At 38.8% G+C, this 26,594-nt stretch overlaps 1 protein-coding gene across 9 annotated transcripts in view; it reads right to left on the bottom strand.

Annotated features, from left to right (window-relative positions):
* LOC126088127 (FK506-binding protein 5) overlaps positions 1–26,594 on the bottom strand; it is a 184,785-nt gene that overhangs the window by 116,571 nt on the left and 41,620 nt on the right. For 4 of the 9 annotated variants that reach the window (XM_049906240.1, XM_049906239.1, XM_049906231.1 and 1 more), the window contains 3 exons: positions 21,933–22,125; positions 21,799–21,819; positions 16,261–16,400 (listed from right to left, as the gene is read on the bottom strand). In XM_049906240.1, the coding sequence (XP_049762197.1) occupies positions 16,261–16,400; positions 21,799–21,819; positions 21,933–22,125 (354 nt within the window). Of the gene's footprint in view, positions 1–15,654; positions 15,756–16,260; positions 16,401–21,798; positions 21,820–21,932; positions 22,126–26,594 lie in introns of all 9 variants that reach the window. The other 5 variants (XM_049906237.1, XM_049906234.1, XM_049906238.1 and 2 more) reach the window with 3 other exon arrangements.

The raw sequence follows: 26,594 nt of genomic DNA, 5'->3' as shown, positions 1-26,594 counted from the left end.
CCACGGTCAGCTGTCAACAGGCTGCTGCCTCGGAGTGTAGCGGCAGTGCGTCGCATGGTACACCCCAGCCGTTACATGCTTCACCCACAGTCCCTCCTGTCAAGACATCTTCGCGGGTACGGGGCACAGTTGGGCCACCCTCTCCCCAAGGGGAGTGGCGGGTTCAACGGGATTCGTGTCGCACGAGGCGGAGGGTCAATGTGGAGGCTGGTCGTGTGGCATCACAGACTCGCTCTGCCTGTGAGTGGACATGTGGCCGCTGCTTCAGCAAGGTCCGAGCAGGCACAAGGGGGGAGGGGTTTATTAGTGGTTGGGAGCTCCAATGTTAGGTGGGTGATGGAGCCCCTTAGGGAAATAGCGGAAAGGTTGGGGAAGAAGGCCAGTGTTCACTCTGTGTGCTTGCTGGGAGGTCTCATCCAAGATGTGGAGGAGACCCTGCCAGCGGCGATAGAGAGCACTGGGTGCACCCGACTGCAAATTGTTGCTCATGTCGGCACCAAAGACTCCTGCCGTCTGGTTTCAGAGGTTATCCTCAGTTCATACAGGCGGTTGGCAGAGTTGGTGAAGGCAGAAAGCCTCGCTCATGGGATGGAATCTGAGCCAACTACACTCCTGGAAATGGAAAAAAGAACACATTGACACCGGTGTGTCAGACCCACCATACTTGCTCCGGACACTGCGAGAGGGCTGTACAAGCAATGATCACACGCACGGCACAGCGGACACACCAGGAACCGCGGTGTTGGCCGTCGAATGGCGCTAGCTGCGCAGCATTTGTGCACCGCCGCCGTCAGTGTCAGCCAGTTTGCCGTGGCATACGGAGCTCCATCGCAGTCTTTAACACTGGTAGCACACCGCGACAGCGTGGACGTGAACCGTATGTGCAGTTGACGGACTTTGAGCGAGGGCGTATAGTGGGCATGCGGGAGGCCGGGTGGACGTACCGCCGAATTGCTCAACACGTGGGGCGTGAGGTCTCCACAGTACATCGATGTTGTCGCCAGTGGTCGGCAGAAGGTGCACATGCCCGTCGACCTGGGACCGGACCGCAGCGACGCACGGATGCACGCCAAGACCGTAGGATCCTACGCAGTGCTGTAGGGGACCGCACCGCCACTTCCCAGCAAATTAGGGACACTGTTGCTCCTGGGGTATCGGCGAGGACCATTCGCAACCGTCTCCATGAAGCTGGGCTACGGTCCCGCACACCATTAGGCCGTCTTCCGCTCACGCCCCAACATCGTGCAGCCCGCCTCCAGTGGTTTCGTGACAGGCATGAATGGAGGGACGAATGGAGACGTGTCGTCTTCAGCGATGAGAGTCGCTTCTGCCTTGGTGCCAATGATGGTCGTATGCGTGTTTGGTGCCGTGCAGGTGAGCGCCACAATCAGGACTGCATACGACCGAGGCACACAGGGCCAACACCCGGCATCATGGTGTGGGGAGCGATCTCCTACACTGGCCATACACCACTGGTGATCGTCGAGGGGACACTGAATAGTGCACGGTACATCCAAACCGTCATCGAACCCATCGTTCTACCATTCCTAGACCGGCAAGGGAACTTGCTGTTCCAACAGGACAATGCACGTCCGCATGTATCCCGTGCCACCCAACGTGCTCTAGAAGGTGTAAGTCAACTACCCTGGCCAGCAAGATCTCCGGATCTGTCCCCCATTGAGCATGTTTGGGACTGGATGAAGCGTCGTCTCACGCGGTCTGCACGTCCAGCATGAACACTGGTCCAACTGAGGCGCCAGGTGGAATTGGCATGGCAAGCCGTTCCACAGGACTACATCCAGCATCTCTACGATCGTCTCCATGGGAGAATGGCAGCCTGCATTGCTGCGAAAGGTGGATATACACAGTACTAGTGCCGACATTGTGCATGCTCTGTTGCCTGTGTCTATGTGCCTGTGGTTCTGTCAGTGTGATCATGTGATGTATCTGACCCCAGGAATGTGTCAATAAAGTTTCCCCTTCCTGGGACAATGAATTCACGGTGTTCTTATTTCAATTTCCAGGAGTGTATTTGTAGTATTGTTCCCAGAACCGATCACGGTTTTCTGGTTTGGAGTCGAGTGAAAGGCTTAAGCCAAAGGCTCAGGCAATTCTGCAGAGATCTGGGGTGCAAATTTCTCGACCTCCGGTATTGGATGGAGAAATGTAGGGTCCCCCTGAATAGGTCAGGCATGCACTACATGCAGGAAGTGGCTACGAGGGTAGCAGAGTACATGTGGAGTGCACATGTGGGTTTTTTAGGTTAGAGAATTCCCTCCCTGGGCCCAAGAAGACACCTCCTGACACGCGACAAGGTAGCAATAGGCAAAACACAACAGGGAATGACAATATTAATGTGGTAAAAGTAAACTGCAGGAGCATCTATAGAAGGGTCCCAAGGTCCCAGAACTGCTGTCACTAATAAACGGTCACAATGCCCGCATAGTACTAGGGACAGAAAGTTGGCTGAAACCAGATGTAAACAGTAATGAAATTCTAAACTCAGATTGGAATGTATACTGCAGAGACAGGCTGGACAGTGAAGGGGGAAGCGTGTTTATAGTGATAAAAAGTGCAATAGTATCGAAGGAAATTGACAAAGATCCGAAATGTGAAATAATTTGGGTGAAAGTCATGGTTAAAGCAGGCTCAAACATGGTAATTGGATGTCTCTATAGGCCCCCTGGTTCAGCAGCTGTTGTGGCAGAACACCTGAAGGAAAATTTGGAAAATATTTCAAGTAGACTTCCCGACCATGTTATAGTTTTGGGTGGAGATTTTAATTTGCCAGATATAGACTGGGAGACTTAAACATTTATAACGGGTGGCAGGGCCAAAGAATCCAGTGAAATTTTTTTCAAATGCATTATCTGAAAACTACCTTGAGCAGTTAAACCGAGAACCGACTCGTGGTGATAACATGTTAGACCTTCCGGTGACAAACAGACCTGAACAATTTGAAACAGTTAACGCAGAACAGGGAATCAGCTATCATAAAACGGTTACAGTATTGGTGATTTCAGCCATAATAGAAATATTAAAAGAGGTAGGAAGATTTTTCTGCTTAGCAAAAGTGACAAAAAGCAGATTTCAGAGTACTTTATGGCTCAACACAAAAGTTTTATCTCAAGTACAGATAGTTTGAGGATCAGTGGACAAAGTTCAAAACCATTGTACAATATGCATTAGACGAGTATGTGCCAAGCAAGATCGTAAGAGACGGAAAAGAGCCACCGTGGTACAACAAACGAGTTAGAAAACTGCTACGGAAGCAAAGGGAACTTCACAGCAAACATAAACATAGCCAAAGCCTTGCAGACACACAGAAATTACATGAAGCGAAATGTAGTGTTAGGAGGGCTATGCGAGAGGCATTCAACGAATTCGAAAGTAAAGTTCTATGTACTGACTCGGCAGAAAATCCTAAGAAATTTGGTCTTATGCCAAAGCAGTAGGTGGATTACAATAAAATGTCCAGACACACTGTGACCAAAATGGTACTGAAACAGAAGATGCCAGGCTAAAGGCTGAAATATTAAATGTCTTTTTCCAAAGCTGTTTCACAGAGGAAGACTGCAGTGTAGTTCCTTCTCTAGATTGTCACACGGATGACAAAATGGTAGATATCAAAATAGATGACAGGGGTAGAAAAACAATTAAGATCATTCAAAAGAGGAAAGGCCGCTGGACCTGCTGGGGTAACAGTTCGATTTTACACAGAGTACGCGAAGGAACTTGACCCCCCCCCCCCCCCCCCTTTTTGCAGTGGTGTACTGTAGGTCTATAGAAAACCGTAGCATTCCAAAAGATTGGAAAAGGGCACAGGTCATCCCTGTTTTCAAGAAGGGATGTCGAACAGATGTGCAGAACTATAGAACTATAACATCGATCAGTTGTAGAATTTTGGAACACGTATTATGTTCGAGTATAATGATTTTTCTGGAGACTAGAAATCTACTTTGTAGGAATCAGCATGGGTTTCCAAAAAGACAATCATGTGAAACCCAGCTTGCGCTATTTGTCCACAAGATTCAGACAGCCATAGACACGGGTTCCCAGGTAGATGCCGGGTTTCTTGACTTCCGCAAGATGTTTGATACAGTTTCCCACAGTCGTTTAATGAACAAAGTAAGAGCATATGGACTATCCAGCCAATTGTGTGATTGGATTGAAGAGTTCCTAGATAACAGAATGCAGCATGTCATTCTCAATGAAGAGAAGTCTTCTGAAGTAAGAGTGATTTCAGGTGTACCGCAGGGGAATGTCATAGGACCGTTGCTATGCACAATATTTATAAATGACATTGCGGATAACATCTGAAGTTCATTGAGGCTTTTTGCAGATGATGCTGTAGTATATCGAGAGGTTGTAACAATGGAAAATTGTACTGAAAAGCAGGAGGATCTGCAACAAATTGACACATGGTGCAGGGAATGGCAACTGAATCTCAATGTCGACAAGTGTAATGTGCTGTGAATATGTAGAAAGAAAGATCTTTAATCATTTAGCTACAATATAACAGGTCCGCAACTGGAAGCAGTTAATTCCATAAATTATCTGGGAGTAGGCATTAGGAGTGATTTAAAATGGAATGACCATATAAAATTAATCATCGGTAAAGCAGATGCCAGACTGAGATTCATTGGAAGAATCCTAAGGAAATGCAGTCCGAAAACAAAGGAAGTAGGTTACAGTACACTTGTTTGCCCACAGCTTGAATACTGCTAACTGGTGTGGGATCTGTACCAGACAGGGTTGATAGAAGAGATAGAGAAGATCCAACGGATAGCAGCGTGCTTCTTTACAGGATCATTTAGTAATCGCGAAAGCATTACGGAGATGATAGATAAACTCCAGTGGAAGACTGCAAGAGAGATGCTCAGTAGCTCGGTACTAGCTTTTGTTGAAGTTTTGAGAACATACCTTCACCGAGGAATAAAACAGTATACTGCTCCCTCCTACGAGTATCTCGTGAAGAGACCATGAGGATAAAATCGGAGAGATTAGAGCCCACACAGAGGCATACCGACAATCTTTCTTTCCACGAACAATACGAGACTGGAATAGAAGGGAGAACCAATAGAGGTACTAAAGGTACCCTCCGCCACACACTGTCCGGTGGCTTGCGGAGTATGGATGTAGATGTAGATATAGATGTAGAAATTATCATACGCAAAAATTTTTCAAATCACAGATGATTGTCTATATCTTGTTGCCAATATGAACTTGGCATTTCACAAACAACACATTTGTGCCAGAATGAAGTTTTCACTCTACTTTACAGCAAAGACTGCTGATACACGACTTCCTGGCAGATTAAAACAGTATGCAGAACTGTGACTCTAACCAGGGACCTTTGTCTTTCACAATCAAGTCCTCTACCAACTGAACTATCCAAGTATGACTCATGGCCCATCCTCATAGCTTTCTTTCTGCAAGTAACTCATCTCCCAAGCTTCACAGGAGTTTTTTTGCAAAACTTGGAGAAATAGCACTCCTGTAAGAAAGGCTATTGTGAGGACATGGCTCAGCCACAGTCTGGGGGATGTTTCCAGAACAAATTTTTTGCTCTGCAGCACAGATTGCATTGATATGAAACTTTCTGACAAACTAAAACTGTGTGCTAAACTAAGATTCCAACCTGAGATCTTTGCGTTTCATGGACAAGTGCTCTATGTCCCAGGTTTGAAACATGTTCTAGCACATAGTTTCAATCTGCCAGACTGTTTTACACATTTGTGGTTTGCAAACACATTCCTAAATAGAAAATATTATCACTATAACTTATGCTCAAATACTTGTGTTCAGTACTACTATCATGCTATTTTAATATACTAACTGTGAATTTTAACGAATGCTTACTCAGACAAATTCATGCAAAAGCTGCAGCAAATTCAGTGGGAACATATCGTGCGATTATAACAATTGTGCATAACTGGTGATTTGCACTCAGTTCACAGACAACAAAACAATAAATATCCAAATGAAATTAAATATTTTGTTACACATTTTCTATGTTGCAAGAAGAAGTGCTTCATTCACTAATGCAAACAAACTAATCTGGTAAAAGTACTGACTGTAAATGCAAATAACTTATTACTGACTAAAAGGAATTGATCATCATCATCTCCTACAGGACTGCAAATAATACCATCACAGAAAAGGAAAATCTAAGTACACTAACAAACACATTGTTATATCACAAGGCTACTGAAAGTTTTTATGCTACAGGATCAAAACCATACTCAAGAAGCCAGGTGTCTGAATATGATGGTATAGTACAAGTTGAAGGAATCAGTTAAGGTTTATGAATGCAGTTGTAATTGCAAAAGTTTAAACAGTAAGACCACAGGTTACACTGTGTGTGTGTGTGTGTGTGTGTGTGTGTGTGTGTGCGCGCGCGTGTGTGAGGGTGGGTGGGGGGGGGGGGGTGGGTGGGTACGTGCATGCATGTCAATTCACAACTAAAACTATAACACTGTCTCAATATTTGCATCCTTGAACAGACTGAATGCAAAGAAAGTCATACATAATAGAAAAGCATGCGAGAGACAATTATCAGAAAATTTTCCCTAACATTATACTAATGTAATTGTATGATGTGTTGTATTATTCTGGTATTAAAGAAATATTATTGATTCATTTAAAAGAGTAACCTTTTATAAAGATAAGAAGTAATATTATCCATGAAAAATTGTATTTTGTTAATATTCTGCAGCTGATTAGAGATCAAAAATCTTTAATCATTAAATATTTTGTATTTGGGTTCTGCATCATAAAGTTGGGTGTTGCAATGAGATGAAGAAATTACATAAGTATAAAACACATTGTTTCTTTGGAAATGTATACCAGTTTTCAAGAAAGTTATTCTCTTGTTGTAGTTAGTGAATAGAGCATGTAACAATCACAGTACCTTTTAGAAAAATGAACAACAGGGTGAAACATAGATCTATATTTTACAGAAATTTGAGAAAAAACTTTTTACATCGTTTTCAAATAGGAATAACTGTTACACAGTCTTAAAAACACTCAGATTTCTACAGCCATGACAAGTAAAGTAAGTATCCCGCAATGATGACAGTGGAGTGCCATAGAACTACTTTCATTCGCAGAGTAAATGAAAAAAGCAACTTTTATAATCTTATACAATATATATTATACTGCTCTCACAAAAAGGAATATGTAGGAATACAGACAAAACAACACCATGGCACTGCACCTAAATTATCTCCATTATATAATGTTGTTCTTCTGGTCATACTTCTTAGCTGCAACAGGCATAAGATGTGCTTTGTTGAGGCTGCACATTTTAGCGATTTTCACCATAATAAACTCAGGCTGCAGTGTTCTTCTTTGGAATACCAGTGAAGAAGTGTGCACAGAATCAGCCAAGTGAAAAATCATGCAATATGCGCATTTATTTATATACAAAAGCAAACTTCAGAATTCTCCTTTGTATGAGACCACATGTACAAGAACTGTGTGCCAATTCAGAGTTCTGGATTCACTTATTTTACTGATCATGTCGCTTCTGCATAATTTTATATTGATTGTATCAACATCTATTTGTATTGTGATACATTGTGAAATACTGAATATTTGCGAGTGTCGCAATAAACACGTACTGCTATTGTCAATAATAGGCTTGAACTTAATTGTGTCCTTTTAAAATTTTTGAGAACAGAGGCCTATCCTCATTCAAAACAATTGTTCTCTAATTTCATTGCACAATTATGTGAGAAACAGGTTATTTTTGAGAATTTTCAGATGCTTACAAAACTTTATTTTTGTAAGTTTTGGATGTGTAATTTATTTCATAGCAGATCAGCACTTGTGGTTCACAGTTCTAGCAAGAATACATCACCCCTGTATTCATTTTATACCAACACAAATAAAGGTGTATTTTTGAGAATTTTCAGACACTATCATTGTTCTTTGCATAATCAATGAGCAATTTGTAGTAAATCAGCATTTGATTTAGTTACTGTTGCAGATAGTCTAACTAACATAATGTGTTACATCTAGTTTCCCTTAAAGAGGAGTAGCCACACAAGTTATCTGCATCTATCATAAATAACTCTATATTTAAGTTTGTGAACAACTATATCAACCTCAAATGAAACTAGTAATTTTTACCACAGGTTTTTGTATTGCCTTAATAGAAATCTTATTTTGTTATTTCCTTCTTTTTAGCTCAACTGATTAAAAAAAAGTCAGCGGGCTTAATTTAAAGTTATTTGTTCACTGCCTTGTAATATAATACACCAGCCAAAATGCAGTCCCACTAAGAATGCTGTTCTCAAACATGGGGTTAATTGGTTGAAATTCATAAGCAGCTGGAAACGATTGGCAGTTGCTGCAAGTCAGTGTGTTGGAAGAGCTCCTGAGAGTTGTGTACCTGTGATACCATCCCACAGATACCTCAAGTACTATCCTCTCCTCTGGATCCTGTCACCTCTGCAGAAAGTACAGGATCTATCATTACTCATCCACCTGACTGCGAGTGGCATGTCAATGGTAGATCTAGGTGTCCTGTACAGGGTGCATGGGGACCAGGAAGGACTCAAGGTACTGTACCAATCCCTGTAACCAACAAGTTTGAGGTGCTCTCTCTCTCTGAAACTGAAACTTAGGCAGCGGGACTCACTTCCAACTGTTTTGAGGAAACCATGATCGCACAGATATGCTTACCATTTATCCAGTACAAATTGAGGCATGTTCAGAAAGTACATGTACACTAACCGTAACAGGTTGTGGCCTTTTGTTTTTTGAGGTTTGGCAACACCGAGTAGTAGAAGGGGATCCCCTGACCAGAGCAAACATCACAAGAACATGGTAGTACACAAACTCTAGTTACAGCGACCAGCTGCACAAAAGATGTATGTAAAAAATCCCATCATGTGTGAGCCACATGCTGTGACCCACTTCCTAATCGTGGAAAGAATAGCACTTAAAGAATTTTTTTTATGAAACAAAATGGTTTGTGGCAAAGATGTTATGAACAGAATGAGTGTGTTAACATGGTGTAGAGAGTTTAGTGGAGGCAGAACAAATGTTCATGATGAACAGAGTGTTGGAAGACCTACTATTTTGACTTGAGTTGGTGCAAAAAATGGATGAAATTTCTGCAATGTTTACAAAACTCTCTGAAACTCTCTTATATGAGACACTCACAGAAATGTTGGGATACTGGAAACAGTGTGCCAGATGGGTCGCAAAACACCTGACAGAGGAGCACAAGAAAAATAAAGCCAATAGTGCATGTGAGTTTCTTGAGCAAATTAAATTGGAAGGTGAGGATTTTCTGAGCTCTATTGTGAGCAGAAATGAAATATGGGTGACTCATTACATGCCTGAGACAAAAAGACAGTTGTCACAGTGGCATCACACCAATTCCCCATCTGCCAAAAAATTCAAAACCATAGTTCTGGTCAAAAAAATCACGGCCTATGTGTTTTGGGGTTGGAAAGGCATCATTTTGGTTGAATTTTTGCATCAGGGGGAAAACATCAATGCACAACTATATTGTGAGGCCCAGAAACATCTTAAAAGGAGTATTCAAAACAAAATTAGGCGTATGCTGACAAGAGGAGTGCACTTGTTGCAAGGCAATGTCCATCTTCACATAGCCTTTTAGCCACCAATGCATCCTAGGACTCATTTAGTTGGGATGTTTTGAACCACCCACCATGTTCCCTTGACTTGGCACCTGCAGATTATCACCCTTTTCTTCTCCCTGAAGGCACACAAGAATACATTTTCAATTGATGAGAGGTTCTGAAGTGGGGGAAGGATCTGACAGGAGAATTCTTTGAGGAGGTCATAAAGAAGCTTGTGCCACAGCTCATCACATGTACTGAATGGGATTGCAATTATGTGCAAAAATAGTCAACAAGTATACCCACAATATCCTGTAATTTTTTCAAGTACAATTTTTCTAAAAAGAATGTAAAAATCTAGTACACCTACCTTCTGAACATGCCTTGTACTAAAAATTTTAAATTTTTTAGGCAGCATCACTACTGGAATATGTAATGATTGGCAAAAAAACATCTTTTCATTAGAAAACAATCAAAATAATCTCTTACAGTGCTACATAACATTTCATCTTGATGACTTGATTCAGTTAAAACTATTAACAAGTAACAAGGCTTAATTACATGTAAGTATATAAGCAGACCAATTCTTATCTTCAGGAGGTGCAACTCCAACAAAGCCAATAGATGCACACATAAATAAATAAATAACAGCTCAGCTAACTTTCACAGCCAAAGAACATTTCCTCAGAGGAGAAAAGAGAACTAGCTGACAGGAGTGGGAGGTGCAGAGAACCTATTCTCCCCTGTAGAAGGAACAAGTTGTTCTAAAATTTAGTACCTTTTTACGATCTGTGAGTTTATACCACATGTGCCTGGAATTCCACCTCATGAATTCAATTACTGGCCAGTCCCTCTGACTATTTGTGGATTTCACAAATTTCTTATAGAATTTTCCTTTTCTTATGAAGGAAAGGTTTGGACAGTTTTCTAAAATTAAGTTTGACTATGAAACTGTATGCATTAACTTGGTATCATCTAAAACATATATAATGACTTTCATAACTTTAACATTACCAATATTTCTTATTGAAACTCATACACCATAGAATATGTTCACAAGTACATTCTAATCTGAGGTATCTGCTGCACAAGGTAATGATAATAAAGCATTATCGATCATTACAAACTACGAACAACAGGTGTGATAATGTGACCACACTGTGGTATCATTAATGAAACTGGTTGCTACAGATTTCATATTCTCTCAAAATTAACCAATACATTACATAAAATCTTACAGCAGGATGTGGAGGCACCACAAAAATACAGAACTAGTGCCACTGAATAATAAGTTGTAACTACAATTATTTTCCTATATTCTTATTAGTAAAATATATGATACAAATTTCATAGTATTCTGATCCCTTATTTTTGGTACTGCAATTTTTCCATTTAGTAGTGTACGTAAAACAGTAATCACTAGGGACCAGAGTAAATAACTTCTCTTTTTTTGGCAAAATTAACACTTAAATTTTTGTTTGTTTGTAAATGATTAGACATACAAATTTAAGGATGAAGCCTTTTGATATTTATATGCAGTAAATAACGCTTTTCCAAACTATACCTCATAAAACAGTTCATCTGCGTTCAACTGACTAGAAAATAGCATTTATTAGGTAATTTCACGTTTTTATATCTGTATTCGCAATTATTGCAAATGTAAAATTTTCAGGTCCTTAGTAGTCACTTCAGAACATAAATATATGTAAATAAGTATTATATACACAGCCTAAAAAAAAATTAAAAAAATAAAAACCGCCCAGAGTGAAGCACCCAAATGCATGGTCGGATGTCACTATAGTTTCATGGTTCAAATGGCTCTGAGCACTATGGGACTTAACATCTGTGGTCATCAGTCCCCTAGAACTTAGAACTACTTAAACCTAACTAACCTAAGGACATCACACACATCCATGCCCGAGGCAGGATTCGAACCTGCGACCGGAGCGGTCATGCGGTTCCAGACTGAAGCGCCTAGACCGCATAGTTTCATCCATTTATACATCATTGGCAGATATGTAAATGATTAGAGTTGCAATTATCTCTGGCAGGTAGTAAGGCCCCAAGAGTGCATTAGTCTTGTCCATGATTCCTTGATTTAAAGTTGGTACCAGGCTTGGCAGGGTGTACAGAGAGGGGTGTGAACAGCATCATATATTGAGTCATTACTGTGAACAATGTGGAAGTACTGAGTATTCATAAGGGAGGCCAGTAACAGCAACTACGAAGTTAAAAGTTTGAATGAGGCCTCATTGTGGGTCTCAATTTAACTACCTGGTCGAATCGTGCAGTACCCATATTTTTGGGTTATTTGGATGTGACATTGCCCCAATGTTGGAGAGCACAGGCACGTTTGGGCAGGCATACTCATTGTCAAGATTCTGGTCGGCCACATCTGACCACCACAAGGGAGGATCGCTGTATTGTGCACCAAGTGGATCATAACACTTCACATCTGCACCTGCAATCCTAGAACAAGTAGTGGACTTTCTGCAACATGTTGTGTCATCCTGCACCATTGGTCAGAACTAACTGCAGCTGGAATGGTGAATTACGATCCCATGCATACGCTGCTGTTAATACTACAACACAAATGGCTGCATTTAGAGTGGTGCCATGACCAGGAAGAGTGGACTACTGACAAATAGTATTGAACTGTGTATTATGTTGAGCAATGAATCGTGGTTCCACACTACCCTGGATGATCATCACAGGTGTGTATGGTGGCAACCTGGGCAAAACTCACATTCTTCCAATGTTTTGAAGAGTCAAACCAGTGTTGCTCTCACATATGACAGTATCATGGTGCCTTTTTCAAAAGGGCAATGCTTATCCAAACATGGCACATGCCTCTTTGAACTGTGTGTCTGATGTTGGAGTACTCCAGTACAAAGTAACGTACCCAGATCTGTCCCTGACAGAAGTTGCGTGGTACCAATTTAGATGTCAACTCTGTCCCATTGCCAGTATCCAGGATATCAAAATCCAGTTACAATGGTTGAGGTTCACTTTGACTCTGGAGAGTATACAATAACTTTATGGCACACATCCCAACTGAATCAGTGCATGCATCCAGGCAGGAGGGATTGCAATGTTATACAGGCAAGTGGGCTCAGATTGCCAAGTTCTTTGTAAATTTGGCTCGAATTTGTAATCACTGAAGTAACATCGTACAACCTTACAACTTATGAAGTTTCATTTTGTTTACAGTGCCCCTTCTGGGTGCTTCATTTCTTTTGTTAGGCTGCATATACTAGTTCAAAATTTAGCAATTACTGCTTACATTATACACATATTTTATGACCTCTAGTGCTTATAGGACAAACCAAACTGGGAATTATTTTACTTAACACAAACTGTTTTTATTTTCAGATGATCTGAACAGTGGGATAAAAATGGTTACTAATGAAATATCAGAAGGAAAGAAAAACAAATAGGATGCACATAGTCAAACAACATTTACTACAATGAAATTTTCACTCTGCAGTGGAGTGTGCGCTGATATGAAACCTCCTGGCGGATTAAAACTTGTGTCGGACCAAGACTCGAACTCAGGACCTTTGCCTATTGCGGGCAAGTGCTCTACCATCTGAGCTGCCCAAACACGACTCACGAGCCATCCTCATAGCCTTAATTCCGCCAGGACCTCATCTCCTAGTGTCCAAACTTCACAGAAGCTCTCCTGAAAACCTTGCAGAACTAGCACTTCTGGATGAAAGGATACTGCGGAGAAATTAAATTCTGGAAACTTCCCCCAGGCTGTGGCAAAGCCATCTCTCTGCAATATCATCCCTCTGCAATATCGTTTCTTCCAAGAGTGCTAGTTCTGCAAGGTTCGCAGGAGAGCTTCTGTGAAGTTTGGAAGGTAGGAGACAAGGTACTGGCAGAATTAAGGCTGTGAAGGTGGGTTGTGAGTCGTACTTGGGTAGCTCAGATGGCCCGCGAAAGGCATAGGTGCCGAGTTTGAGTCTCGGTCCAGCACACAGTTTTAATCTGCCAAGACGTTTCAACATTTACTATTTAGCACATCATAACAAAACTTCACACAACAGATTTGTGCTTAATATACAGAAACACAGTCAACCTGTGATATCTACTTAAGATGAAATACAGATGAAAGCAATTCTAAATTTTCAAACAATATGAGCACATCTATGGAACAGGTATCCTGGGTACTACCAATTGTGAGCAATTTATTATAACACATAATATGAAATCAAAACTGTGATCATACTTTGGAAACTTCTGCATTATATTCACAAGAGAGGATTCTAAATGTAAATTACAGTTCTGTGTTTGCATTACATTCTGAAGAGTTGATCCAAACTGTAAATTACAGATCTGATGAATGTAAAATAAGCAGAACTCTTCTCACGTCCTTGGAGAGCCTATGTAGTCAGAAAATGGTTCTACATTCACTTGTGATTAGAGATTTGTCACTTTATGGGTCGTGTACAAAATATTTTAATATTACCTTTCTTAAAGAAAACCACGGATGTTAAATATTACCAATATTTACAACACACTGATATTGTGTTAAAACTCTACACATGAATTACTATGTTGAATTGTTCTATCAGCAGATGAAGCACACGGTTATCTTGCTTTAAGTAAGAAACTATCTTGTTACAATTGTCCCACAGTTTCAAATCAGACTACAATGTCAGGAAGCAGGGAGTGTGCATTGGATGTAGTATTTTTGGGTTGTCACGTGGGATATGCTGACACATTTTAGCATATGAACTGAAATAACTATTGCCATAGTAAATTCTGTACTTTCTGGGGGATAAAGTGAATAAAAGAAATTTCAAAGCAACATTATGTAATTGTTGTTAAAATCATAGAACAATCCACAAGGAATTAAAGTTTGTGTTTTCAAATTATTCTATTATGATGCTTGGAGGAAACTAGGGGAAAAAATTTGGTACAAACAAAAAGAGGGGTGAAGGATTAAGACAGTTTGCTTCATCATGAGAATGTTCATCCACTCCCACCCTATTCATCTGGCCATGGCTCTAGCCATCTTTATTTTCCCCATGAAATGGAATTCCATTTAACTCTCACTGGGATTGCAACAGTAATCTAACATGTCAGTGGCCTTTCAATAATGATTTGTTCAACTCCTAGTACAAGAGACCAGGGGGACTATGTTGTGGTGACTGGGGAAATTAAAGTATAACAGCAGTTTTCTCTTTTTTAATAAGAGATGCTAAGAAGATGATGGCAGCACTGTGTACACTCAGATACCACCATGAGAAGATGTAAAAAGCTGATGCACATAAAATTCCAAGGCTCCACTCAATGTGAATGAGAAGTAAGATGAATAATAATTATCTGAGTCCCAGCTTTAGTTGTTATTGATTTGGCAATTGGTAAGTTGATGAGCAATCATGTTTAGTGTAATGTGTGTGAGATTGAGTGTTTATTCCAAAGTGGTTTTCGTCATACTGAGCACAAATCAGAAACAGAAAATTGGACAGTTATTTTGTAGTGGCACATTCCTGTCTCATAAAGTAAAGAGACTGAAGACAATGTGTGGCTCCAAATGTCTGATATTTCCCCTAATGACAACAGCTGTAAGATCACAGCATTCAATTGACTGCAATTCCAGTTATTAGTAACACATTAGAAAACTTTTGTAAACTAATGATGAAGTCACTTTTCAGAATAAATTGTAAATAACTATTATAACAAGAAAAAACACAAGTTTATAAACATAACATAAATTTTTGCAAAAAATTTTATTTTGTTACAAAAAGTCCTACATCTAAGTAATGACTTGATGAAAGTCACTACATCTTCTCTCAGTTGAACTTCTGCATAATTATATCTGAAATCCGCACTTTAATTTTCATTTAATTAACTGGTATACATACATTAAACACATTAAAAGTGTTATCCAGAACTAAAATAATTTCAATAACAAGATGATGAAAAAAATGTAGTTCTTCATCTCATTATAGTTCACACCCACACTGCTCATTGTTACTTGGTTGTAAAGCTACTTAGCCATGCAGGACACTTGACAAATGCCAACAGTGTCATTACACAGTACCTTCTTTTCTGACAGAGAACTGTTTTGTGTTCCAGCTCGCTTTTCTAGAATCTCTCTTTGAAGATCCACTTCAGCTATTAATCCTGTGATTGCTGTCATAACTACGAAAGAAGTAGGTCAAAAGAGGGTAAATGAGAGATAAATTGCAGCAAAGAAACTTCCAATCATTACTGCCACAAGATTCAGGTCTCAAGAATTCTTGTCTGTGACAGTGGATACAATTAATAATTTCACAAATCTATATTTACAGGGTACGTATCTAAACCACATTACTGATGTTTTGACACTGCTGTTTCTATTTTGCACACCACTTTCAGAAATTTCTTGCTTGATGCACAACAATCTTGCTCTAACTTCATGAGTGATGGCTGTTAATACATTTATTTTCAGCTCTTGATATTCACATCTGTTCTAAGCTGTACAAAATGTGATCATATTCTATTCAGATATGAAAGTTCATAGTGGTGCACCTACAAACACAAACAGCAATGTTTCCTGGAATTTCTAGCAGTGGACACATTTTCAATGACATGAACTGCAAATGCGATAAAAAATCAAAATGCCATGCAAGCCACCAAGCTGTGGATATGAGCATACTGCCCTAACCTTGGCATGAAATGAACCCAAACACATGCCTGATGAGGAATGCAAGGGAAGAGGAACTGAACCCATCTGAGCTACAATCCTCTCCATGGCTGCTTCTGTCTCCTCAAGCCGCTTGCGCAGGTGATCAATCTCTAGATCCCCTGAAAGACAGACCATAGTAACCTGCCACTGCACCTTTATTCCTAGATGATTTCCAAAATAGGGCTATAGTGAAGAGCCAATAATTCTTTACTGTAGGAGTCATACGATGGTGTTTCTCCTTTAATATTACTTTCTTAGACAGGAAACTAAATTTGTGTCATACTTCTTTTGAAACACAATGGCAAAGCATTAACTTTTGCTTAGCATTAAAATTTGTTTAACATCAACTTTCACTTGGATTCTTCAATGGGACATTGGCTTGCCAGCAAAACTCATGCATGCCCTCACAAGAAACAAGAAAGATGGACATCTCACATAACTCAATTGTGGACAGCTTATGGTGAACTGAAAGAGATCTGAGAATTAATCTACAGGTCCTACAAATTTCCATTTTTAAAACCAAGCCTCCAGTGTTAACATTCAACAGATCAGTACAGCAATTCCATCCAGGTCTCCTCCAGCTTGGGCAATATACAAGTTTATAAGGTTTATGTCAAATACTGGACATAATGCAACTGTTCACTGATTTCTCTGAAGAAAGAATGGGTTAAAAGCTGTTCACAAGTACAAAACAAATGATTCATACGAGAAATAATAATAGTCACAGGACATTTAGATAATGTTTATAACACACAGAAAATATGGTAAAAGAGAATATCAACAATTCAGACAGTAAGAAAAAAAAATAATAAACTAATATCATTAGCTGCACAGTTTCCTGACCTGAAAAATTGAGTAGTCTAGCTCACTAACAGTTGGAAATGTCCAACATATTCTCTATACTAAAACAGATTAATTCTGGACTGGTATATCAAATATACAATATGATTCAGTAATTATACAAACTTAACTAACACATTTATATGCAGCTGATAGACTGCTTTTTGTGTACCAAAGTAAATAAGAGTTGTTTTCACACAATAATTCAGAAAGTCACTAAGTTGGACAGAATTACTGAAACATTAACAACTAAAGCATGGCTGACAAGCAAGAAACAAATAGATAAACAGTTGTTCATCTGTTACTTCCAGAACTTTTATACAGTTAATTAGCCAGCAATAATTACTACGGAACCAATGAAACATTAGGAAAAAAATTTGCACACATATCAGATGTACTAGCCTGAAGCAAAATACTGTACCACAATTTCCAAAGCCCTGGAATACAACAGCAGATACATCATCAATTTCGAGTCTGTAATATAAACTGCCAACCGCATCAGGTTATTTTTCCTATTTTTTTCCATTTTTCATAATTTGTTGTTCCATTTTAACTCCTTTCTCACTTATCACGTCACTCCAATCTCTCTCATTTCTTTTGTATTTCATATTCACCTGCACTTGAATGATATCTTTACAGTTTTCACTCTCAGCTTTGACACATTGATTGAATATTAACTAATTAGTATATACTCCGTAGCTAGCTTCAATTCCTACCTTGCACACTGGGGCTATTTAGCTTTTCCTTTTGTCAGTTTCACATCAGTCTCTTTCCCCCAATAAAGGAATGACCCCCCTCCCCCCTCTAAAAAAACAAAAAGTTTCAAAAATCCACCCAGCAGATTGACAACAAGGGTTGGTGTGCCAGCCAGCCTCCCTGACTTCATATGATGTCATATGGCCAAACTAAAGGACTAGAGGACTAATAACGTGAGACAAATTTCAATATTTTGACATGCTGTTCACAGCAAGGTTTAATACTTTTGAAGTAGTGAGCTGAAGAGAACACAAGTCAGGATACCATGAGATAAAATTTCTCATCTGGGGGCAATGAAAAACAATCTAAATTTTTCACAAGCAGATTTAGAGCATTGCTGCAAATATTTTATTGTATGTTTTTTACAGCTAAAGTATGTCTGTTACACAAAGGTCTTCCATATTAATATGTCTGGACAGAAATCAGTCAAGGTATAGTTACACACGCCTTGGCAGCATGGCTTGCTATTGGTTGAATTTAGTTTGAAATTGGACAATAATAATTGCTGAATGTGTACTTTGTGTGACTGTCTTTGCCAGCAACTACTATTATGCGAGTACTGTAAAGGCCAAAATCATAGCTTCCCCTCAATCCAGTGCATATCTTCTCTTATTACAACACAGCAACAGAATATTACATATTGGGTAAAATGTTCAAACACTAACAGCAACACATCAAATACCACTTGCACTGTTCTTTCCATTTGCAAATATGTTACTGAATGAATACAAATGGACCAATGATTGAGAATTAATAGGATATAATTCTTTCAAAACTCCCAATTAAATCCACTTTCACAGACACATGAGTGGCCTGTAGACAGATGGTGGCAATACATAAAAAACACACCTACCGTCCATTTGATTGGCTGCCATGACTTTCTTATTACCACTAATGGTAGTTTCATACAAATGTTAACCATATATTCACAGTGGTCTCACAGTTTATTTCTATCAATACAAATCACACGCACAAGAAGATTTTCTGCTGATTCCACTTTGTGATCCAGTTTAACAATCATAAGTAGAAGTTTGTGAATACATCATAATCCTCTTGGCCTCAATTTCTGTTAAACACTACCCCATAACCAACTCCAACCCACCCCAGGACCTCGACTTCACTCATACTGTCAAATCCTCTTCCTCAGTCTCGCCTTCCTATCTTCTGTCATTCCTTCCCATCCCATTCCTCCTCATTTTGTCATCATTATAGTCTGCTGCATGAACACACCAGTTATGGAGTGTCTTTCAGGGTGTCTAAATTCCTATCCAATGCAACTGATGCCTCTAATTCTCACTTTCTCTCCCTCCGAGCCATCATCCATGGTCCCTCCACCCTCCCTCCCATTCTCCACCTCCTTTTGTGCCTCATCCACTCCACCCAGCATGAATCCTCACGCCATTCTACCTGCAGAACTGCAGTCCCACCATTGTGTACTCAGCTGGCACAATGTATGTATGTGTGTGTGTGTGTGTGTGTGTGTGCGTGGTGTGTGTGTGTGTGTGTGTGTGTGTGTGTTTTTCTCTAGTTCGAAAAAGGATTCATCTGAAAGCTAGCAAACATCTCTAATATTCGGTGAGTTGTTACTCTTACTCGAATTTATTTTTTACATTTTGCCTGAACTTTCCATACTACATGAATGTACATTTTTGTTACATTCAAAATATTGTGCAATATTGTTATTGTTGCTTCAAACTTTCATCTTGTCTTTAATAGTTGCCTTGGCCCAGATAAGATTTTCTTTCCCCTTTCATTCTTTGAACTTTTAACACTGTAACCTCTTTTCCTTGTTTTCCCAAGTACTTTTGTTACATTATTTGTCCTTTTGCCTGTGTTTGTATAACATACATTTTTTTTATAATGCTACATTTAATACCTAGTTTAATCTGGTATTCATCCCCGTTCTTATATAAATTCCCAGAATCTACATTCCTGCCTGGTGAATCTGTTTCTTTCTAATTCTGATTCATGATTGCTCTGCATCTAACAATTTTGTGATCAATGTGATGAGACTTCTTGTCACCCACAACCATTTTGTATACAGTAATTTTCAGATTTTAGTTATGTAAATTACTACCCCCCCCCCCCCCCCTTGAGTGTAAATTAGCATTCTCAATTAAGTAATGGTATAAATTCATCAGCATATTAGTAAATAAAGAGTAATTTAACCAACCAAAGACAAATTTAGATACATACTGATGCCACGCATAAAAATCTGGAAATTTTTTATCATCCCTAAACATGTAGGATTGAGTCAGCACTCACAATTAAAAATATATTTGTCCTGATGGTGACTGCAAATTTCTTATAAAAAATACAGATCATTATAAATTGAAACACAAACTCTTGATGCTACAAAGAAATAGAACTGCTTTAATTTTATACACTTGCCGTGTGGTTTAAGAATAATGAGAGTTCTGGTGCAATGTAAATAATATGACACTAAACGATAAAATTCACCAAATAGCAGAAGCACTGAGGTGTTGGTATGCACACAAAAGAGAATGAAAACTTTCCTAATTTAATTACATCTTTTGTGGATGACAAACTGTGACTGATTTAAATTGTTGATTTATCTGGTAATAAATATGCAACATGGTTGCATATTTGTTACCAGATAAATCACCAAACTTTTCTAGCTTTTGGATGAATCCTATGCATCTGCAGCTACATTGTACCGGCTATAAACACAATCAGCCAGCACAATGTATCGGCCCAGGTGTGGGTATGTGTGTGAGCACGCATGCACGCAGGCATGTGTGTGGGGGGAGTTCACCTAAGACTTCTGCTATTCAGTGAGTAGTCTCCTTAGCGCCTAAATCATTTGCAATTTGCACAATAATGTGAATAAATACTGCACCTGTATAACAGTGTCACTGAAAAGGTCTTACCCTCATAGACAAGGGTAACAGAACATTACTTGTTCAAGCCATTCTGTCTTTTACACACCCTTTTAGACAGTTGCCTGGCAAGTGGCCACAGGGCTTTCTCTTTACTCACAAACAATGATGTACCAGTTCTGTGATGGATGTTACTTTAGAAATATCTATTATGCATTCATTAATGACCCAATCATTGAAAGTAAACCAACTATGTCCACTTGAAAAATGTGGACATATTCTGAATGGAGATTTCAGTTCTGTGTTCACAGCCAATACATCACTGCAGTAAATCACAGAGTAATGGCTACTCTGTACAGTTTTTTTTTTTTTTTTTGGTTCTAACGGGTATTTGTCTGTCACACAGAGCTCCAGATGTGGTATGCTGCTTGCTTCCTGATGAAGACAACTGATTCCAGGAAATGTGCTTCTTAGTTTTTGGCAGTCAAATAATACACAACATTACTAAACTAGATGGACTAATATACATCAACATTACCCCCTGAAACACTTCAGTTACCCAGTTGGTCTCCTGATCTGTCAGCAGAATGATTTTATATATGGTAAAACTCCTGTGAATAATACCCAGGGACACTGTGCAGTGCCATAGTAAAGGTAAAGAAATAAGATAAAATGCTTAGTTAACTGTATCAAATGGAACATTCAATTGGTAAAGCTATGAAACTACAAGAACATAGTGTTTGTCAACCATTCTACATTCTTGTGATGTTACATTAACAAGTTACTGTTGTGCTGAGTGTGTGTGTGTGTGTGTGTGTGTGTGTGAGAGAGAGAGAGAGAGAGAGAGAGAGAGAGAGAGAGAGAGAGAGAGAATGTAAAAAGAAAAAAGTGTACCACATATGTGATGATGAGAAAATATAAAAGTTTTGCTTGATTGTGGCATCTGCAAATATAACAGGACTGAAGGCAGTGAGTCTATCATGAAGTACTATCGCCTTATTATAACAATGAGTTGATAAGTATACAAGTAAAATTTAAGATAAGACTTTAATTAAAGGAACTGAATGTAAATTGTACTCACTTGTATCCCTCTCTTTCCATCCTGATGCATGAGAGAAAAAAAAACTTTTCAATTTAATCTCACATACATGTATAGCACATACCACAACATATGAGTCTGACAAAGAAATATTTGCATGGTAGATAGAAACTCACCAAGTCTAGTTCCATTTTCTTCAGGTGCTTTCCATGCAGGTGCTGGTTCATTATTTATTCGTGGCCTCAACTTTTCTTCACAGTTACCATTTTTAGTTGTGTAATCTTCTGCAAAAACAATCTTACGAAATTCTGGGTCTGGATGAAACTCTCCGTAACCTGAACTGTGTTCACTAGGCTTCTTAAACATGACCTATAAACAGAATTAAAACTATCTATCAACAAGGCATCAAACAACTACCACAATAATATGACAATAGCAATTTTTAAGATTAACTGCCATTCGTGAAACAGATACATAGAAAGTTTTTATGATCCTTAAATCAAGTATTAGCAACTATTAAAATATATGAAAACTATTCCATTCGATAGTGGTGGACTGACCTATGACTGTTTTTACAATCAGATTAAAATATGCTCTGTGCATAATATTGCCAAGCAACTTCCTCTTTGACTCCTGTCCCCCATCCATGTTCCAGTACTATTCTTCCTTCTCTTCCTTTTCCTACTATCAAATTCCAACCTCCCATCAAAATTAAATTTTTGCCTACCTTAATTATCTGAATATTTTCTCTTATCTCATCACACATTCATTCAATCTCTTCATCATTAATGAAGCTAGTTGGCATATAATGCGTGGCATATAATATTGTGGTGGGTGTTGGCTTCATGTCTACCTTTGTTAAGATAATGCATTAAATATATTGTTCATAATAGCTTACCTGCATTCCTAGTTTGTTAATCAACAAGTCTTAATCTTGAATTAAGTGTATTTGATTTCTTTATAACCCAATACTCACCTGACCAGAAGTCCTGTTCTTCCTGCCACAGAATTTCACTAATTCCTACTATATCTAATTTCAACCAATCCATTTCCCTTTTTAAGTTCTCTAGCATAGCTTCATGATTAAGGGACCTAACATTCCATACTCTGACCTGTAGAATTCAAGTTTTGTTTTTCCTGATGATGACACACTCTGAGTAGTCCCTGCCTGTTGATTTGAGGGGGTGACAGTTTAGCTCTGGAATATTTTACCCAAGAGGATGCAATCACCATTTAACAATACTGTACAGCTGCATGTGCTATGGAAAAATAATGGCTACAGGTTGCCCTTCCTATCACTGTTTACAGTACCAGCACAGCAAAGCCACACAGGCCAATGCTGTAAGAATAGATCAATCATCCAGACTGTTGCTCCTGTGACTACTGAAAAGGCTGCTGCCCCTCTTAAGGAACCCTAGGTCGGTCTGATCTCTCCCTCCTTTGATGTTGCACCTATGACACCACTGTCTGTATCACTGAAACACGCAAACCACTCCATCTCAGCAAGGTCTATGGTTCATAGGAGGACAGCATTCTTAAGAAATCAAAAACACATTGGATTGCAAAATGAAAACTATCACAGGTAAGGAAAAGAAAACTATACACAATTGACAGGGCAAACAGTGAAGTTAAGGGAGATTTCATGATGTGCTGTGAGATCAAAAACTTCTGTATAATGTCTGAAATCACTAATTCAGGCAATAAAAATAAATATATAAGCAATAACTAAAAGAGAAATTGGAAAATCTGCTAAGGAATGTGAGGACTTTGCTAATAAAGATAACAGCCATATAATGAATGATAGAAGTTGAATAGCCACCATTTTTAAACGTCACTTCATGGGATGTCTCTGAGGATTTGAATGGACAGTTGAAGGTAATGGAAATTATTATGTCCACAAAAAGGAAATGTCGTGTGGCTAGGGCCTGCCTTTGGGTAGACGGTCACCTGGTGCAAGTCTTTAGAGTTGATGCCACTTCGGCAACCTGTGCGTCAATGGGGATGAGATGACGATGATGAAGACAATAGAACACCCAGTCCCTGAGGGAAGAAAATCTCCGACCCAGCTGGGAATCAAACCCAGGCCCCTTAGCATGGCATTCCGTCACGCTGACCACTCAGCTGTCAGGGTGGACATTATATGCACAAGAACTATAACATGACTATTTCAAAATAAGATACTTAACATATAACTAGACTTCTGAATGATGACTGAACAAAACACTTTTTTTTCCAGTCACACATCAGATTACAAAAAATATAAATGATAAAATACTGCTAACTGATATTCTCTGTGACTTACCAAAAGTATCTGATTGTGCAATTCATAGTATTCTCACACAGAAGCTAACATATTACAGTATCAGGGATTTTGCTGGTAAGTGATTTTCTTCCACTCTTGTTCTTGCTATATATAAAAGATCTAACAGAGACGTAGAAATAGTTCTCTTAGCTGATGATGCAAGTATTACAACTAATGCTAATGGAGAAACTTCAAAATCTGTAAATATAAATAAAATTTTCTTGAAAAATGTTTCTCTGCAGATAGACTGCCACTGAACTTGGATAACACAACACTACATGCAGCAATTCAATATTGCCTGAGGCCTGACCACACCATTAGAAAATCAATAAATCAATAAATAGAACAGAATATTTTAAATTCTTAGGTTATATACTGAGAAGAACCTCAGCTGCAAGTCACATGTTACAGATCATCCAGATCATCTTAAACATTATCTACGTGCTGCCATTTTTTCATTGTAGATAATAATAGATTTAGAAGATAAAGTTCCAAACAACTGACTTAACTTTTCCTATATTTAATTCATTACTATCTTATGGCATCATATTCTGGGGTAACATGGCATGAGGGAAAAAATAAGCTCATTGTACAAAATATTAGCCATTCATTTAAACAGGCACACCGATCACTTCGGAACACTGTAAATGGTTACGACACTATGATAAATTCTTAACACAACTGTTGCTTTGTATTGAATGCTTCTGGATGCATTGTTCATTTTAAATTCTCTGGCCTCATTTATTGTCTAGGGGCCAACTAAGCATCTGTCACATTACCCTGTTAATCCTCATAAATTATACAGAATGCAGGCAGGATTGAAATATGACGTGATAAAATTTAAATAATATTCTCAACTCACTTGTCTTCAGACTTAAAATACATAAAACTTATTAATTCCTTTTGGTGATTGAATTATAAATGATATTTTTCAAATTTATTGAAAAGGGAAGTATACCATGTTAACTACCAACTAGTTCTAGTAAACTACCAAAGTTATTCAAAGTCCACCATTGTCCAACAAGTGTTAACTATTATATGTCCAAACACTCAGTGACTCATGGAAATTCCATAAGATCTACACTGAATAACTTACGTGAAATTATGCTTGATGTGAGAATTATTAAAAGCCCAAACTACTTATTTCAGGGACCTTCACCAGGTTGGATTAATAGAAGAGATAGACAAGATCCAATGAGCGTGTTTTGTCTCAGGATTATTTAGTCAGCATGGGAGTGTTCCAGAAATGTTCAATAGACTCTAGTGGCAGACACTACAAGAGAGGCATTGAGCATCATGGAGAAGTTTACTACTTAAATTCTGAGAAGGGCACATCCCAGAAAAGTTGGGCAACATATTACTTCCTCCCAAATTTGTCTTTGAAAATTACAATGATAAAATCCAAGAAATTAAAACTAATTTGGAGGTTTACCAACAATCATTCTTCCCAAACACCATTTGTGAACATAACAGGGAAGCCAGGATCAGATTACTGGTACCAGAAATACCATCCACCACACACCATACGTTGGCTTGCGGAGTAGAGACGTATGTAGACGTAGATGAAGACATATAGGCAGTATTATGTGGTATTGGAGTGTTGTCTCTGGGTGTGGGAGGAAGGTTACCTAATTTTTTTTGTCTGGTGTGTTTATGTGGAGTCCACTTTAGAACCTCTTGCACACAGTTCCATAGAGTAGCTTGAAACAATCATGTAAATATTTCTTTGTTGAAAATAAAATAATGTAAATCAGCATGTTTCTCTAACTTTCACTACAAAAGTAATCAAACTAACTGTACTCCTGACCTGTTTCACATAATAAAAAGAGATTTCAATTATGATACTTTGTCTTTTTGTATTCACAGAATTTTATGTGCTAGGTTTATTTTTTCTATCTTACATCACTTTCTCTGAAGAGTCTACTATGTGATTGTTGGTCTGTGAGGTGCTTCACTGGTGTCAAATGACAGTTTTAGTCTATCTTTTGTTGACAGAAGGTATGGCTTTCTTGTAAATGTAACAAATAGTTTAAAATGTCGTAACAGATTTACTTAATTTTGTTGCAGACTAGTGACTGCATCTTGTGTACTAGGCAGATGTGACATCACACAGTAGGTGCAGGATGGGCTTAGCAAAGCAAAGAACATGATATTCTGTTTTTGGTGACCACAAGGGTAGCACATATTGCAGCTGAACAAAGTGTGTAATAAACTAGTTTAGATTTTTTTGAACTTAACCTATTACAACAGTTTTCATTACTAGAAAGGCAACAGAACTTCACAATATGGGGGCCTGTCTGGGATTTGTCTGATAAACTCAGACAAGCTTGTAATTGTGATTTATGCAATGAGGTAAGTCTGAATGGTATGCAGAAGACAGGAATTCCAAGAGGTCGGTTATGAAGCTTATACCATTTTTGAAGTGACATCACAAAACCATGAGAACATCTGAAGCCACAGTAAGTTTGGCTTTGGTAAACCACCAGCATAACCGCTCGATGCCACCAGACAGCAGCAGTTCATATCAGGCAACAGG

The sequence above is a fragment of the Schistocerca cancellata genome, chromosome 6, assembly GCF_023864275.1.
Source record: "Schistocerca cancellata isolate TAMUIC-IGC-003103 chromosome 6, iqSchCanc2.1, whole genome shotgun sequence".
NCBI lineage: Eukaryota > Metazoa > Arthropoda > Insecta > Orthoptera > Acrididae > Schistocerca > Schistocerca cancellata.
The sequence above is the reverse complement of the archived record's forward strand: the minus strand, read 5'-3'. Positions and strand labels throughout refer to the sequence as shown.